This window comes from Salvelinus alpinus, chromosome 1 (genome assembly GCF_045679555.1).
Source record: "Salvelinus alpinus chromosome 1, SLU_Salpinus.1, whole genome shotgun sequence".
NCBI lineage: Eukaryota > Metazoa > Chordata > Actinopteri > Salmoniformes > Salmonidae > Salvelinus > Salvelinus alpinus.
In genome coordinates, this window is record NC_092086.1 from 82,170,963 (window position 1) to 82,188,924 (window position 17,962).

The 17,962-nt window shown below is 41.0% G+C and overlaps 1 protein-coding gene across 3 annotated transcripts in view; it reads right to left on the minus strand.

Annotated features, from left to right (window-relative positions):
* Positions 1-11,862: 11,862 nt before the first annotated feature.
* LOC139531711 (syntaxin-1A) overlaps positions 11,863-17,962 on the minus strand; it is a 40,732-nt gene continuing 34,632 nt past the window's right edge. The window contains exons 7-10 of one of the 3 annotated variants that reach the window (XM_071328428.1): positions 14,241-14,314; positions 13,886-14,023; positions 13,622-13,732; positions 11,863-12,245 (exon numbers count right to left, since the gene is read on the minus strand). In XM_071328428.1, the coding sequence (XP_071184529.1) occupies positions 12,168-12,245; positions 13,622-13,732; positions 13,886-14,023; positions 14,241-14,314 (401 nt within the window). In that variant the 3' untranslated portion in view covers positions 11,863-12,167. Of the gene's footprint in view, positions 12,246-12,807; positions 12,952-13,168; positions 13,404-13,621; positions 13,733-13,885; positions 14,024-14,240; positions 14,315-17,962 lie in introns of those variants that run through there. The other 2 variants (XM_071328437.1, XM_071328422.1) reach the window with 2 other exon arrangements.

Here is a 17,962-nt window from a genome sequence, read left to right on the forward strand (position 1 = left end):
GTCGATTGCAAGTTAAGACCATGTTGACCCATTGTTCTCTTACGTATGGGCTTCACAAGAGAAGGTCACAGTTGTTTTATAGGGTATCTTTCATTTATTTGGCGTGGGCTACGGCCAAACAGTAGCCTGTGTGGAGTTGGGTTAATAAACCGTAAACTCAATCCATTGTCCCTTTATGATCTAGCCAGGTCATTACAATAGTTATTTTTCAAAGATCAAAAACAAATATAGTCTTAGCAACTGTTTCAAGCAACAATTAAAATATGTAAGCGTATGACTACCCCCCAAAAATATTTTCTTTGGAAGTCACGAAGATCTAGGCAATGTTGAATGGGTGTAGATGGTGAGGGCTTTCTTACTGCTGCCAAGAGTCGCACGCATCTGTGCGTGATGCCAGTGTCTCATGAACTGGAAAAGGGTCTAATGGGGAGATGGTCTTGTATGGAGCGAGATAGCTGCCAAAAGCTTGAATGTATGTATCGTTAGGATCGTAAAAAAATCAATAAGTAAATTATGATCGTAAGAAAAGCCATGGGTGAAACATGAAATGTAAACGTTCAATTTGATATGTACACTTACAAACCCTATGTTTCGACTATGAATTAACATTTACACTTTCAATTCTTACATCTCCCTTTACTTGGTTACAGATATTTTTATAGGCACACACAATTGTTAGTAATGCGGCATCTGCAAAGGACATTAATCGACCGTAGCTAGTCAAAGTTAGCTAGTCATTCAAGCAACTCTAGGCCAGACGTTAAAGTTCCTTTGCAGCTTCCGGTTTCATTTCCAAAATAAAAGTCTAGAGTTTGTTTTATAACTACATTTAATAATGACGTTATACCAGTAGATGGCGTAGTATAGGCATGGTCCTTCAGCAAATGACTTATGTGAGAATGACAGACACAGAAGAGCTTTGGCTAGAATAACCACCTGAGCTGCAATATAGAAAGTAAATATGATTTAGGCTAGGTCTATTCCACTATCTAAATATGACATGCTGTTGTGTGTTATTTAATGGCCATATAATTTCAAAATGTATTTTTAGAGCCGCGTGGGGCTACTGTGGTGATCATGTAACTGAATGAATCACACTTTTTCCAGTATTTGGGAGCACGGACTGTACGCCTTATATTAGGCATTTTGACTGTTGGATTAGTGAATTCCACTCTGTATGCAGGCTTGTTATAGCCATTTGCATTGCACAACCCCATCACGCAGAGGCTATATCCATATCAATAAATGAGACAAAACAAAATATTGATGAAGTCGAGGCTATAACCTGTCCTGAGCGAAATAGCCAAGGGGTCCCAAATGGTCAAGACTATCTATAGCCTATCCTTATTGGCAGATCTGTTTTCCCTATCAGCCACTGCACGTGCTTTTTAAACTATTTTGTTCAACATTTATTTAGAGGCTGTATTTAGAGGCCTGTGAGCTAGGGCCTCTTTTTAAGGGGAGCCCTATAATAAGAACTGATAAAACAGAGTTATAAAATTATTCCGCAAGACACCAGTATCAAAAATGATAGCCTAAATTGCAATGCCTACAAGTTGAAGGCCTATTTTTTATTTGGCTAGTAGGCAAATAGGCCTACATTAGGGTATAATGACTCTATAGCTGTGTAACGGATGTGAAATGGCTGGCTAGTTAGCGGGTACGCGCTAATAGCATTTCAATCGGTTACGTCACTTGCTCTGAGACCTGAAGTAGGGTTTCCCCTTGCTCTGCAAGGGCCGCGGCTTTTGTGGAGCGATGGGTAACGATGCTTCGTGGGTGACCGTTGTTGATGTGTGCAGAGGGTCCCTGGTTCGCGCCCGTGTCGGGGCGAGGGGACGTAGTAAAGTTATACTGTTACCTTGATGCTGTTGACCCGGATCACTGGTTGCTGCGGAAAAGGAGGAGGTTGAAAGGGGGGTGAGTGTAACGGATGTGAAATGGCTGGCTAGTTAGCGGGTACGCGCTAATAGCATTTCAATCGGTTACGTCACTTGCTCTGAGACCTGAAGTAGGGTTTCCCCTTGCTCTGCAAGGGCCGCGGCCTTTGTGGAGTGATGGGTAACGATGCTTCGTGGGCGACCGTTGATGTGTGCAGAAGGTCCCTGGTTCGCGCCCGGGTATGGGCGAGGGGACGGTTTAAAGTTATACTGTTACAGCTGCATGCCTCCAGAAGGGCATCACATGAGGTTTAGGGGTGCTTTTCCGAAGTGCATGGTGCTGTGGTGCTGCATGGAGATCACAAGCTCTTCAACTGGGTAGCAGTGTCGCGATGGAGGGAATAGCCTATACAGAGCCTACGTTTAACCTCTCCCTTGTTCATTCCAAAGTCCATATGTTCATTCCAAAGTCCGATTCATATAAATCATTTCAAATTATTTTTTATTCATATTAATCCCTCCTACAGAATATGCATCGGCAGGATTTTGAGTGATTAAATAAATATCAAAATGTTCAATAAACAAAATAGAGTGGCAAAGACTCCAGTAGTCATACATAATTCCTAGATTAACCAAACATCTATTATTCTATGTTTCAGTATTCCTGGTAGATACTCCTGGTTATGATTACAGACAGAGCCCAGAGAATGGGATCGTGCAATATTGAATTAGTCATATTTTGATATGGTGTATGCATGGGGATGTCCACTCACCCAGAGATATGCACATGCTTGCAACATGACATTTGTTCAAACCTAATGTTTGAAAATGTTAGTCTGTAATCGTAACATTGTGTTTGTATTTTTTCAGATGAAATTTCACGTTTACGTTTCATGTTTCACACATGGCTTTCATTATGATCCTAACAATTTACATATGGATTTTTCTTACGATCCTAACGCTATGTACGTTCAACCTTTTGGCAGGTATCTCGCTCCATAGTCTTGTCTCCGAGCTCGCCAGTTTATAGTCCTAAAATTCGGAAATGATTTATCTCTGGTTCGTTCGGCCATTCATATGGGAAAGAATAGTGCTATGGAATAAACGCTTGAAAATAAGGTCTGAGGTTAACACAGGCTTATGAGATCTAATACGTTTTGTTCTATGAGATCATATCAGTCAGTTAACATGACCGTTATGAATTATTAAGCCTTTTTTTATGACATAAATGCTTAAAAATTCACAAAATGTGACATTAGCTGACGAAGATTATCTCATAGAACAAAACGTATAAGATCTCCTAAGCCTGTGTCTACCACATACCTTATTTTCTGCGTTTATCCCAAAACCCTACAAAAGCTCCATTCATTTTCAATAGACTTTGGCCAACAAGCCATGGCGGAGTTAGACTACCTTAGTGTCTACAAAAAGACGCCATTACTATTGCCAGGCGTGGGCCTATTGCCTACTTTCGGTTTCACATTCACCAGGCTTTTGCGCAAGTGCATGTGAGGAAAATCAGGAAGTATGTACGTCAAGCCTACTACTAGGGTGCGGATCCGGTGATTAGAAAAGTCTATTTATTTTCTCAACTACAGTATACATATTAAAGTTAGGATAAACTGATCGTAGATCTGCAATAAACCCACGGGTTGCAACGAACAATAAGGTTGGAACTACAAAGATTTTTGCAGGATAAACAAGTGTGAAGATCATCAAGAAAGTTACATCATACTTTTGTTCTACCCTTGGCAGCGATGGCAGGTAAAATACTGTGCAATAGTGTAGCCTATAAGTGTCACATTGCATATTCATAAAAGTTAAGTGTGATCTATTAATAGTGAAAAACAGTCAGACATGCCAGTAGACAGTATTGTGTCTGTCAAGGTTGTCATGAGCAAGTCTGTTATTCCTCCTAACTCATTTCAAGAAGGCCCCCCTACTACAACGTATAAAGACTATATGTTTTTACAAATATAGTCTATGTATTTATTTACCAGTTGAAAGGTATGGGAACTGAGCCGTAATAATATGTGAAATGGTAATAACACAAAAACAGCCTATTAATTAATTGTTTCTTTGGTATTAATTAAAATAAGCACCACTATGCACATTCACAATTGATATAATTAAAAGTACCCATTGATATAATTTCCTTGTTAATACCAAGTAAATGTATTGTAAACCGGTCTACCCTACAGTAAAGTACTATAGGCCTACCAACTTTTCCAAAATTGTAATGTCAACAGCTCAGCAGCTGCATGGATGGAGGACCAAATTAATTGAAAAAGTGTCAAAGACCGTTCTGGACCAACTGATGGATGACCTCTTAGAAGACAAGGTGCTGAACGATGGAGAGATGGAGGAGATAAAGGAGACCAACCTGAGGGCGGATAAGGCTCGCCAACTTATTGATAGTGTGCGCAGGAAAGGCAACACAGCCAGTGAGAGGTTTCTCATACGACTCCAGGAAAGAGACAAAAATGTCTACAGTGAGCTTGACCCCCAGGTGTAGCCAATATGGATGAGAGAAAAAGGTTCGTCTGACATTTGACCCCTCACCGGGGGAGAAACCAAATAAATGTTGGCTACAATATACTTATTTTGACTTATTTTTTATCTCCACAGTGTCTGACTCTTGACCCTCTCCTGAAAGACCTGGATGTGCCACCCAGAGAGCCTCTTACTTACTACATGCCTTTTGACCAAGGCTTCATAATTAAATGTCTTAATGTACGGTATTTTTAAACAAATGAAATATCTATATTTTTCACAAGAATGTTTAATTCTTAATTCTTCCCAAGAATGTTTAAGAATAAATATATACAAACTAAATATATATATTTTTACAATGTTTTTCTACTGAATTTTTAAAAATTGAATAAATACTTTTATTTCCTGTTACATTTTTTTATCATTCTTGCCTTATATCCTAGCATCAAATATTAGATGAATCGGCTAGATGAGTCCCAAACATAACTGATTACAGCGACAGATCTGCTCCTTGGATCTTTGAGTGCTGCTCATGGGAAAGCCACACTAACAAAGCACTTCCCTTACATGCTTCTTGCAGTGGAAAAACATAATACATACCTTATACCTCAGATTCTCCTGGCTAGTGGATTTGATTGAATAGCATCATCAGTGTGTGCAGTGAAGTGGGTTAAGGCTGATCCCCTCAAAGACCTGCTGGGTACAGTATAGCGACTGTACCGGCTGATTTCCCACCAAGGCCTTCTGTGTATTTGTTGACCTAATTATTCAGTGCAGACAACATCCCTCTAGAGGAAATGTTCCCCTGTGTTCCTAGCCAGATGGAATGTCCTGTAATCTCTTTAAAAACAGTAAGCATAACAAACAATGAATTAACAAACTAGTAAATAGCAAAAAAAAATTATACCATGGGTGATCTAATATGTGTGTATTTTCACTTAGCATTGCACAGTAACTGCAGATCTAACATTTAACAGTTGAATTGATCTGACTGTGCTCTATTCCAATGAATAGTTAGTTCCCAACAGTTCAGTAAAAAATAGTTGCTGCATACTGCACTATCAAAGTATCACTTGTTGGTTTAGCAAAGTATTAATTGTTTATTTGCAAAGTATTGGTTATTTACTTTGCAAAAGTATCTTTGTGACAAAATAACCAAGTAATAGTTTGCGAGTGCAGTATCTTCTTTTCTCGGAACTGTTCACCATTTTTTCTACGCACCTACAAAGAAATCTCTTGATGTGTAAGTACATGTTACCTTTGTTCCAAATTGGATGATTATGCAATGCATGTGGTATAACTGCACTGTAAAATATGACCAACACAAATTATTTATTTGTATTAATCACCAATTATTATTTAGCTTTATGCATTAACATGTTTCATGTGAATTTAATTGAACTTTAATTGAAGATGTTCTGAATCATCTTCTTCGCAAAATGTGATTACCTGTTCAATTTGAAGGGGAACCCTTTTATCATTGAATCAGATAATAGAAGCCCCCGTGTTCCACATAATATACTAACAGTGTACATTCATAGTGATTAATGTGAACATCAGTGTCAGTTCACAGCTGCAAGTATTGACTCAGCAGGCCGTAGTGACAAATGTTCACTCCCAAAGTTGACACCATAGAAATAGCATCCCTCTATGGTTGACACACAGTGGCTTGAACGCTGCTCTTCATTTCCTTATCCAATTAAAACACCATTTAAATTGCACCACTTGTGAGCATCAACAGACAAGGGATTTTAAGGCAAGTCATTACTCAGTCAGCCTATTATCTTCACTAGCATATAAATGAAGGCAATCTTCTTGTCTAGGCCTACTACTATCATTAGCCTACTCTGCGCCCTAAATGCCACATTTACTAAGTGCTTATTTCAGTTGAGGATAACAGACCAAAGACAAAGCTAAAGCATGTCTTCATTTACAATTACAAGACTTAAAAATCTATTATGCATTTTCTACTTTATATGTGTTATTCCCTCTGGTGCAAACCTCGCACCTAGTGCAAATACTTCATAGGCTACATCTGGCCATACGTCTGTAGTCAGTGACAACTACAGCATCCCCATAATCTTTTCAGTGTATTTTTTTTCTCCCAACCATGCACCAGGGTACCACCTCCCGTATGAGTGCAGTGGCAGTGCTATATACAGTGCATTCAGAACATATTCAGACACCTTCACTTTTTGTTACGTTACAGCCTTATTCTAAAATGGATTCAATAGTTTTTTCCCCTCATCAATCTACACACAATACCCTATAATGACAAAGCAAAAACAGGTGGAGACATTCTTGTAAATTTATAAGATAAAAATGGAAATATCACATTTCCACACAGTTGAAGTTGGAAGTTTACATACACCTTAGCCAAATACATTAAAACTCAGTTTTTACACAATTCTTGACATTTAATCCTAGTAAAAATTCCCTGTCTTAGGATCACCACTATTTTAAGAATGTGAAATGTCAGAATAATAGTAGAGAGAATGATTTTTCTCAGCTTTTACTTCTTTCATCACATTCCAAGTGGGTCAGAAGTTTACATACACTCAATTAGTATTTGGTAGCATTGCCTTTAAAATGTTTAACTTGGGTCAAACGTTTCAGGTAGCCTTCCACAAGCTTCCCACAATAAGTTGGGTGAATTTTGGCCCATTCCTCCTGACAGAGCTGGTGTAACTGAGTCAGGTTTGTAAGCCTCCTTGCTCGCACACACTTTTTCAGTTCTGCCCACAAATTTTCTATGGGATTGAGGTCAGGGCTTTGTGATGGCCACTACAATACCTTGATTTTGTTGTCCTTAAGCCATTTTGCCACAACTTTGGAAGTATGCTTGGGGTCATTGTCCATTTGGAAGACCCATTTGCGACCAAGCTTTAACTTCCTGACTGATGTCTTGAGATGTTGCTTCAATATATCCACATACATTTCCTGCCTCATGATGCCATCCATCTATTTTGTGAAGTGCACCAGTTCCTCCTGCAGCAAAGCACCCGCACAACATGATGCTGCCACCCCCGTGCTTCACAGTTGGGATGGTGTTCTTCGGCTTGCAAGCCTCCCCCTTTTTACTCCAAACATAACGATGGTCATTATGGCCAAACAGTTCTATTTTTCTTTCATCAGACCAGAGGACATTTCTCGAAAAAGTACAATCTTTGTCCCCATGTGCAGTTGTAAACTGTAGTCTGGCTTTTTTTATGGCGGTTTTGGAGTAGTGGCTTCTTCCTTGCTGAGCGGCCTTTCAGGTTATGTCGATATAGGACTCGTTTTACTGTGGATATAGATACTTTTGTACCTGTTTCCTCCAGCATCTTCACAAGGTCCTTTGCTGTTGTTCTGGGATTGATTTGCACTTTTCGCACCAAAGTACATTCATCTCTAGGAGACAGAAAGCATCTCCTTCCTGAGCGGTATGACGGCTGCTTGGTCCCATGGTGTTTATACTTGCGTACTATTGTTTGAACAGATGAACGTGGTACCTTCAGGCGTTTGGAAATTGCTCCCAAGGATGAACCAGACTTGTGGAGGTCTACAATTCTTTTTCTAAGGTCTTGGTTGATTTCTTTTGATTTTCCCATGATGTCAAGCAAAGAGGCACTGAGTTTGAAGGTTGGCCTTGAAATACATCCACAAGTACACCTCCAATTGACTCAAATGATGTCAATTAGTCTATCAGAAGCTTCTAAAGCCAAGACATAATTTTCTGGAATTTTCCAAGCTGTTTAAAGGCACAGTCAATTTAGTGTATGTAAACTTCTGACCCACTGGAATTGTGATTAGTGAAATAATCTGTCTGTAATCAATTGTTGGAAAAATTACTTTGTGTCATGCACAAAGTAGATGTCCTAACCGACTTGCCAAAACTATAGTTTGTTAACAAGAAATTTGTGGAGTGGTTGAAAAACAAGTTTTAATGACCCCAACCTAAGTGTATGTAAACTTCCGACTTCAACTGTAATTATTCAGACCCTTTACTCAGTACTTTATTGAAGCAGCTTTGGAAGCGGTTACAGCCTCAAGTCTTCTTGGGCACACCTGTATTTGGGAAGTTTCTCACATTCTTCTCTGCAGATCCTCTCAAGCTTTGTCAGGTTGGATGGGGAGCGTCATTGCACAGCTATTTTCAGATCTCTCCAGAGATGTTCGTTCAGGTTTAAGTTCAGGCTCTGGCTGGGCCACTCAAGGACATTCAGAGACTTGTCCCAAATCAAATCAAATTGTATTAGTCACATGCGCCGAATAACCAACAATGCAGTTTTAAAAAATACAGATAAGAATAATAGATAAAAGTAACAAGTAATTAAAGAGCAACAGTGAAATAACAATAGCGAGACTATATACAGGAGGGTACCGATACAGAGTCAATGTGCGGGAAACCGGTTATTTGAGGTAGTATGTACATATAGGTAGAGTTATTAAAGTGACTATGCATAGATGACAACAGAGTAGTAGAAGTGGTGTAAAGAGGGGGTGAGGGGGGGCACTGCAAATAGTCTGGGTAGCCATTTGACTAGATGTTCATGAGTCTTAAGGCTTAGGGTAGAAGATGTTTAGAAGCCTCTAGGACCTAGACCTGGCGCTCCGGTACCATTTGCCATGCGGTAGCAGAGAGAACAGTCTATGACTAGGGTGGCTGGAGACAATTTTTAGGGCCTTCCTCTGACACCACCTGGTCTAGAGATCCTGGATGGCAGGAAGCTTACTCTCTGTAGCGCCTTGCGGTTGGAGGCCAAGCAGTTGCCAAACCAGTCAGGATGCTCTCGATGGTGCAGCTGTAGAACCTTTTGAGGATCTGAGGACCAAATCTTTTCAGTCTCCTGAGGGGGAATAGGTTTTGTCGTGCACTCCTTCACGACTGTCTTGGTGTGCTTGGACCATGTTAGTTTGTTGGTGATGTGGACACCAAGGAACTTGAAGCTCTCAACCTGCTCCACTGCAGCCCCATCGATGAGAATGGGGGTGTGCTCGGTCCTCTTTTTCCTGTAGTCCACAATCATCTCCTTTGTCTTGATCACGTTGAGGGAGAGGTTGTTGTCCTGGCACCACACGGCCAGGTCTCTGACCTCCTCCCTATTGGCTATCTCGTTGTTGTCGGTGATCAGGCCTACTACTGTGGTGTCATCTGCAAATTTAATGATGGCGTTGGAATGCTGAGCTATAGTCAATGAATAGCATTCTCACATAGGTGTTCCTTTTGTCCAGGGGGGAAAGGGCAGTGTTGTCACGCCCTGACCTTAGAGAGCCTTTTTATTTCTCTATTTGGTTAGGTCAGGGTGTGATTTGGGTGGGCATTCTAGTTTTCTATTTCTTTGTTGGCCGGGTATGGTTCCCAATCAGAGGCAGCTGTCATCGTTATCTCGGATTGGGAATCATACTTAGGCAGCCTGTTTCCACCCTAGTTTGCGGGATGTTGTTTTTGCACAGTAGCTGTTTAGCCCTGCAGAACTTTACATTCGTTTATCCTTTGTTGTTTTTTGGTGTTCAGTCCAATAAAGTACGATGAACACTTTCCACGCTGCGCTTTGGTCTCATTTTGACGACGGGCGTAAGAAGTGTGGAGTGCAATACAGATTGCATCATCTTTGGATCTGTTGGGGCGGTATGCAAATTGGAGTGGGTCTAGGATTTCTGGGATGAGTTTGTTGATGTGAGCCATGACCAGCCTTTCAAGGCACTTCATGGCTACAGACGTGAGTGCTACGGGTCAGTAGTCGTTTAGGCAGGTTACCTTAGTGTTCTTGTTCCTGCAGCCTTGTGAATATTGACCTGTTTAAAGGTCTTACTCACATCGACTGCGGAGAGCATGCTCACACAGTCTTCAGGAACAGCTGGTGCTCTCATGCATGCTTCAGTGGTATTTGCCTCGAAGTGAGCATAGAAGTAGTTTAGCTCATCTGATAGGTTTGTGTCACTGGGCAGCTCTCGGCTGTGTTTCCCCTTGTTGTCTGTAATGGTTTGCAAGCCCTGCCACATCCGACGAGTGTCAGAGCCGGTGTAGTACGATTCGATCTTAATCCTGTATTGACGCTTTGCCTGTGCGACAGTTCGTCGGAGGGCATAGCAGTATTTCTAATAAGCTTCCGGGTTTGAGTCCCGCTCCTTGAAAGCGGCAGCTCTAGCCTTTAGCTCCATGGCTTCTGGTTGGGGTATGTACTAGAGGTCGACCGATTAATCGGCATGGTCGATTGGAACAATTGGTAATCGTCATCAACTTTTTTATTGATCTAGTCACGGGTGCTTCCTACTTTAATTTGAACTTGTAAGCAGGAATCAGGAGGATAGAATTATGGTCAGGATAATTAAGGCCCTAATCCATCGACTGCTCAGTTTGGCCGGGCGGCCAGCTCTAGGAAGAGTCTGAGTGGTTCCAAACATCTTCCATTTAAGAATGATGGAGGCCACTGTGTTCTTGGGGACCTTCAATGCTGCAGACATTTTGTGGTACCCTTCCCCAGATCTGTGCCTCGACACAATCCTGTCTCGGGGGTCTACGGACAATTCCTTTGACCTCATCGCTCGACATGCACTCATTTTGCTCTGACATTCACTGTCAACTGTGGGACCTTATATGGACAGGTGTGTGCATTTCCAAATCATGTACAAATCAATTGAACTTAACACAGGTGGACTCCAATCAAGTTGTAGAAACATCTCAAGAATGATCAATGGAAACAGGATGCACATGAGCTCAATTTCGAGTCTCGTAGCAAAAGGGTTTGAATACTTATTTATTTGTAATACATTTCAAAACATTTCAAAAAAAACTGTTTTCGCTTTGTCGTTATGGGGTACTGTGTGTAGATTGATGTAGGAACATATCCAGTGTACTACAGAGTGAGGGACGGAACAAACAGGTCACACTGAGTCATTCACACAGATCCATGGCCGCTGGGAGAGGAGATGGTGAGTGATAGCATAATGACACAGCCAGGTGTCTATAAATATAATGTGCTACACTCAATACACTATGAAAGTCCAGCCTACTTCCTGGATCATGTTACGTATTGTTTTTGAATGGGACTCAAGATATCAAATTCAAGAAACGTGGTTCTGACGATATCACTACGAAGGGACCAATCAGAAAGCAGGGTTATAACAATGTAATTAGGAAGGGACCAATGAGAAAGGAGGGTTATGATGATGATGTCATTATGAAGGGACCTATCAGAGAGCAGTTATGAAGATGTCATTACGAACGAACCATTCAGAAAGCAGGGTTATGATGATGTCATCATGAAGTGACCAATCACAGAGCAGGGTTATGACAATGTTATTACGAAGGGACCAATCTGATAGCAGGGTTATGACAATGTTATGAAGGGACCAATCAGAGGGCAGGGTTATGACGATTTCACAACCATAAATACTTCAAGACAAGCAAGCACACACATTTTCTTTCGGAGATGTCATTTTCTGGTTATAGATAGCTAGATCGTTCAGAAGTATTGGTCAGACAAATCAATCAAAAAATGCTGACTTCACTCATCAAAAGAGGCCATTTATTTGGACATACAAAAAATAAAGAGTTATTTTCAATTGGAATGTAAGAGTTACAGTACTGTTGTCAAAAACACTAATGTCCCGCTCCCGGTTACAATCAGACCCCAAATACATTTTAAATGTCACTGTAAAACATTCAACATCCAACAATCAATAAGACGTTTAGAACCACATATTATTTACAAGAGACACTCATGCATAACGAATACACCTGCCCTGTACACTGTCTATCTTTTATTTGTGTGTGTGTGTATGTGTGTCTATATGTGTATAATGTGTCTTCTATGCTAAACTTCCACCAACACTGGAGGCAATAACAATACCAAGCACCACACAACATATAATAATCATTATTTTCTTCTGCATGACCATTATTGCATTATGTCAATATAAATAAAACAAGGATTCCAGGCAGCATGAAAGAGTAGAGGGGGAAATGGCGTTACCAAAATGTCAAGAAAATGTTATTGTCAGAACTACTACTAACCATATTGCCAACAGCACAGTTATGTGCAACAGGTAAAACACACATGGGCATGCTTACACACTGACATTGCTAGGAAATACACACATGTTCCAGCATTTCACAGCCTTAGGCAAACAGATACATTTTGAAAGTATGTTAATGTATTGGAATAGGGTTTTATTCTCTATATATGAGCTTTGTATTAGATTCATACTTTAATTGTCTGTTTAAATTGCAACTTCTCTCAACCTTGACCTGCTGTACTATTATCTGACCAAGTGGTGGCAATATTGTACAGCCTGTCATTCGGGAGGAGTCTGATGAAGTTTACCCGGCCTATACGCGGGTCTTACGTCAGTTTCACATTTTCTCTCTGATAGCAATGCTCAGGAGTTGGTGAGAGTAAGATGATCCTAGATCTGTGCCTAATGGTAAGTTCTACAGTGTGTGTAGAAGAGACAGTTGAATAATAGATGTAACCCAGTAGATAGCAGTAGGCTTGGGGTGATTCATGCTGTTCTGTCACAGCAGCAGTGTTGAGGGTATATAGACACATGGACTTCAATGAGACCATGTCACATAAGGTCATGCATGGTTTGCCTGGGTTGAAAAGGGGTTGAGGGTAGTGGAGGGTAAATGCAAGTAAACAGTTTGTGCACCTTTATTTGTGACTGTTTAATTTACCCACCTATAACACTAGATGCAGATTTATTTACTACTGGAGATGAGCAAAACAGAAGAGGTGAAATTAATAGTAGCTTTTTCCACGGAGGTCTATAGAGATCAATTGATGTCAATACGTGACATATTCACTTTAAAAGTGTGTTTGTGGGTCCAATGTATAGTCTGGTTAGGAGCTGGGAGAGGGCTGTGTGACCAATATGAAGGGACAGGCACTGTTCCCAAATGCACAGACAACAACTGTACAAGCATCACTTCTATGTGAGCAGGGTCCCATCCCATCCTGCACTGTGTCTGTTCAGACACAAGGGGGTGGACGAGACATCTACAATGTAAGGTATGCTGTGTGTGACAATCTTCTCATTGAACCACTGAATGGAGCGAGAGAGACAGAGAGACAGAGAGAAAGAGACACCTATGGGCCTGAGTCAATTATCTCTCACTGAATCTTTTATTTTGGGAAAGACATGCACAGCCGACCAAGCCACCTCACGTTAACTTACCTCACGTCAACGTTATGCCGCGTCGCGTCTAAGTCATATCTAACGATAACACTCGCATCAGGTCACATTGACAGTATTTGACTTACCCTCCTGGCTTTACTCTGGTACTTTACTGCCTTCTTGGTGTCAGACACGGCCCTCTCTACATAGTCCACTGAGTGCTCCACGTTGTACTCTATACGATCTATCATCTCCCCCTGAAAAAAGAGAGAGAAAGAGAGAGAGAGAGAAAGGTGAACGGCGGAGCAGGAAACAGAAAGAGAGGGATTTCATTGTCGTGGGTTTTCTAATTGGTATGTGTGTAGTCTTCATTGTTGTGTGTTGGCCAGTCAGTGTGTATAGACTCCTACCTGGCTCTCCACCAGCATGGCCATGTCCATGAACATGTCGTGAAGTTCTCTGATGCTGTTCTCCAGCTTGATGATCTCAGTGTGTCTCGTCTCAATCTCATTCATGGCCTGCTGGGTGATGTTGGAGTCCATGATGATCTAGGAGAGACAGAGACACAGTTTGTGTCATCACACACTCATACCCACACACAAGTTATCCCCCTTGTAGGTGTGGCATACTCAGTTGGTATGCCACACCTCGCCAACAGAGAAAGCTCATCTGCTAGATGATTGTACTGTGTATGATTATCTCAGACACTTGCATGTTCTTGTTTGTGTATAGGCTACGTGTAAGTGTGTATGTGTGGTTACTCACCCCTGATGTGAAGATGGCAGGGTTGTCACTCTCCAGCATGCTCTCCAGTTCCTCATTAGTTGTGTTCCTACCAGCTACAATAACAAAGACAATCCATAGAGTTGGTCTCCAATAACCAACAGCAATTGGGTATTTTCAGCACAATAGAAGACTATACAAGACTTTACATCCCTGAAGACTATCATCCTCAGGGATGATCTGTGTGTGTGCACGCACAAGTATACAGTATGTCTTTGTATATGTCTATGTGTGTACTATACAGTACCAGTCAAACGTTTGGACATACCTACTCATTCAAGGGTTTGTCATTATATTTACTATTTTCTACATTGTGGAATAATAGTGAAGACATCAAAACTATGAAATAACACATATAGTAACCAAGAGTGTGCAAAGCTGTCATCAAGGCAAAGGGTAGCTACTTTGAAGAATCTCAAATATATTTTGATTTGTTTAACCTTTTTTTGGTTACTACATGATTCAATATGTGTTATTTCATAGTTTTGATGTCTTCATTATTATTACACAATGTAGAAAATAGTCCAAATAAAGAAAAACCCTGGAATGATTAGGTGTGTCCAAACTTTTGACTGGTCCTGTATATCCAAGAACACATGTGTGTGCGTACTTGTCTTTGTGTGAGTGAGTGAGTGTGTGTGCTTGTGTGTACAGACGCATCACTCATCACGATGGCAGAGAGTGGGCGCCCATAGCCCCATTCGGGCAAGTAGTCTGGGAGGACGAGGAGCAAAGAGAAAGAGCGAGATTTAGAGAGAGAGAGAGAGAGAGAGAGAGAGAGAGGCATCAGCGTAGGATTAATCACATGCTAGTCTCTCATCTGCCTGTCTGCCTGTTTCTATCTCTGCCTAACCCAGCCCCTGGTGGGAGACACATTGTCTGTTTCAAAGGCAGTATTCCACAGATTTCCTGTTTGAAAAAGCTAAAATGGGGCTGAAAAGATGGATACAGTGCCTTGCGAAAGTATTCATCCCCCTTGGCATTTTTCCTATTTTGTTGCCTTAAACCTGCAATTAAAATAGATTGTTGCGGTGGTTTGTATAATTTTATTTACACAACATGCCTACCATTTTGAAGATGCAAAATATTTTTTATTGTGAAACAAACAAGAAATAAGACAAAAAAGACAGAAAACATAACTATTCACTCCCCCAAAGTCAATACTTTGTAGAGCCACCTTTTGCAGCAATTACAGCTGCAAGTCTCTTGGGATATGTCTCTATAAGCTTGGCACATCTAGCCACTAGGATTTTTGCACATTCTTTGAGGCAAAACTGCTCCAGCTCCTTCAAGTTGGATGGGTTCCTGCTGGTGTACAGCAATCTTAAGTCATACCACAGATTCTCAATTGGATTGAGGTCTGGGCTTTGACTAGGCCATTCCAAGACATGTAAATGTTTCCCCTTAAACCACTCGAGTGTTGCTTTAGCAGTATGCTTAGGGTTATTGTCCTGCTGGAAGGTGAACCTCCGTTCCAGTCTCAAATCTCTGGAAGACTGAAACAGGTTTCCCTCAAGAATTTCCCTGTATTTAGCGCCATCCATCATTCCTTCAAATCTGACCAGTTTCCCAGTCTCTGCCGATGAAAAACATCCCCACAGCATGATGCTGCCACCACCAGAGGTTTGTGCCAGACATAGTGTTTTCCTTGATGGCCAAAAAGCTACATTTTAGTCTCTTCTGACCAGAGTACCTTCTTCCATATGTTTGGGGAGTCTCACCTGCCTTTTGGCGAACACCAACCGTATTTGCTTTTTTTTTTTTTTTTTTAACATTGGCTTTATTTCTGCCCACTCTTCCGTAAAGCCCAGCTCTGTGGAGTGTACGGCTTAAAGTGGTCCTATGGACAGATACTCCAATCTCCGCTGTGGAGCTTTGCAGCTCCTTCCGGGTTATATTTGGTTTCTTTATTGCCTCTCTGATCAATTCCCTCCTTGCCTGGTCCATGAGTTATGGTGGGTAGCCCTCTCTTGGCAGGTTTGTTGTGGTGCAATATTCTTTCCATTTTTATATAATGGTGCTCTGTGGGATGTTCAAAGTTTCGGATATTTTTTTATAACACAAACCTGATCTGTACTTCTCCACAACTTTGTCCCTGTTTGGAGAGCTCCTTGGTCTTCATTGTGCCGATTGCTTGGTGGTGCCCCTTGCTTAGTGGTGTTGTAGACCGTGGGGCCTTTCAGAACAGGTGTATATATTCTGAGATCATGTGACAGATCATGTGACACTTAGTTAATTAAATAAAGTCCACCTCTGCGCAATCTATGTGACTTCTGAAGGTAATTGGTTGCACCAGATATTATTTAGGGGCTTCATAGCAAAGGGGGTGAATAAATATGCATGCACCACTTTCCGTTTTTTCTTTTTTTAAATATTTTGAAACAAGGTAACTTTTTTCAAACTTTTGCAAGGTACTGTACTAGTTTCTATGAACCACCTGGGTGTAATGAGTTTATGGTGCCTCTTATTACACCCATAAAAATGCATTATAACATTTGCTAAGCATTTATAAAAGTATATATGAATTCATAATGGCATAGAACATATTCTAGGGTGTCCTCCCACTCTGTGCAGAGCGCTTTGGTGATGACATTTCACTTCCTTATGTTATAAAATACATTTTACCTTGACAAATTTGTTCTGAATCGTTCAGTGGGGTCTTTCTCTAACATACAGTTGAAGTCGGAAGTTTACATACACTTAGGTTGGAGTCATTAAAACTAGTTTTTTAACCACTCATTAAAACTAGTTTTTTAACCACATTTCTTGTTAACAAACTATCATTTTGGCAAGTCGGTTAGGACATCTACTTTGTGCATGACACAAGTAATTTTCCATCAATTGTTTACAGACAGATTATTTAACTTATAATTCACTGTATCACAATTCCAGTGGGTCAGAAGTTTACATACACTAAGTTGACTGTGCCTTTAAACAGCTTAGAAAATTCCAGAAAATGATGTCATGGCTTTAGAAGCTTCTGATAGGCTAATTGACATCATTTGAGTCAATTGGAGGTGTACCTGTACATATATTTCAAGGCCTACCTTCAAACTCAGTGCCTCTTTGCTTGACATCATGGGAAAATCAAAAGAAATCAGCAAAGACCTCAGAAGAAAGATTGTAGACCTCCACAAGCCTGGTTCATCCTTGGGAGAAATTTCCAAATGCCTGAAGGTACTACGTCCATCTTTACAAACAATAGTACGCAAGTATAAACACCATGGGACCACGCAGCCGTCATACCGCTCAGGAAAGAGATGCTTTCTGTCTCCTAGAGATGAATGTACTTTGGTGCGAAAAGTGAAAATCAATCCCAGAACAACAGTAAAGGACCTTGTGAAGATACTGGATGAAACAGGTACAAAAGTATCTATATCCACAGTAAAACGAGTCCTATATCGACATAACCTGAAAGGCCGCTCAGCAAGGAAGAAGCCACTACTCCAAAACCGCCATAAAAAAGCCAGACTACAGTTTACAACTGCACATGGGGACAAAGATTGTACTTTTTCGAGAAATGTACTCTGGTCTGATGAAAGAAAAATAGAACTGTTTGGCCATAATGACCATCGTTATGTTTGGAGGAAAAAGGGGGAGGCTTGCAAGCCGAAGAACACCATCCCAACCGTGAAGCACGGGGTGGCAGCATTATGTTGTGGGGGTGCTTTGCTGCAGGAGGAACTGGTGCACTTCACAAAATA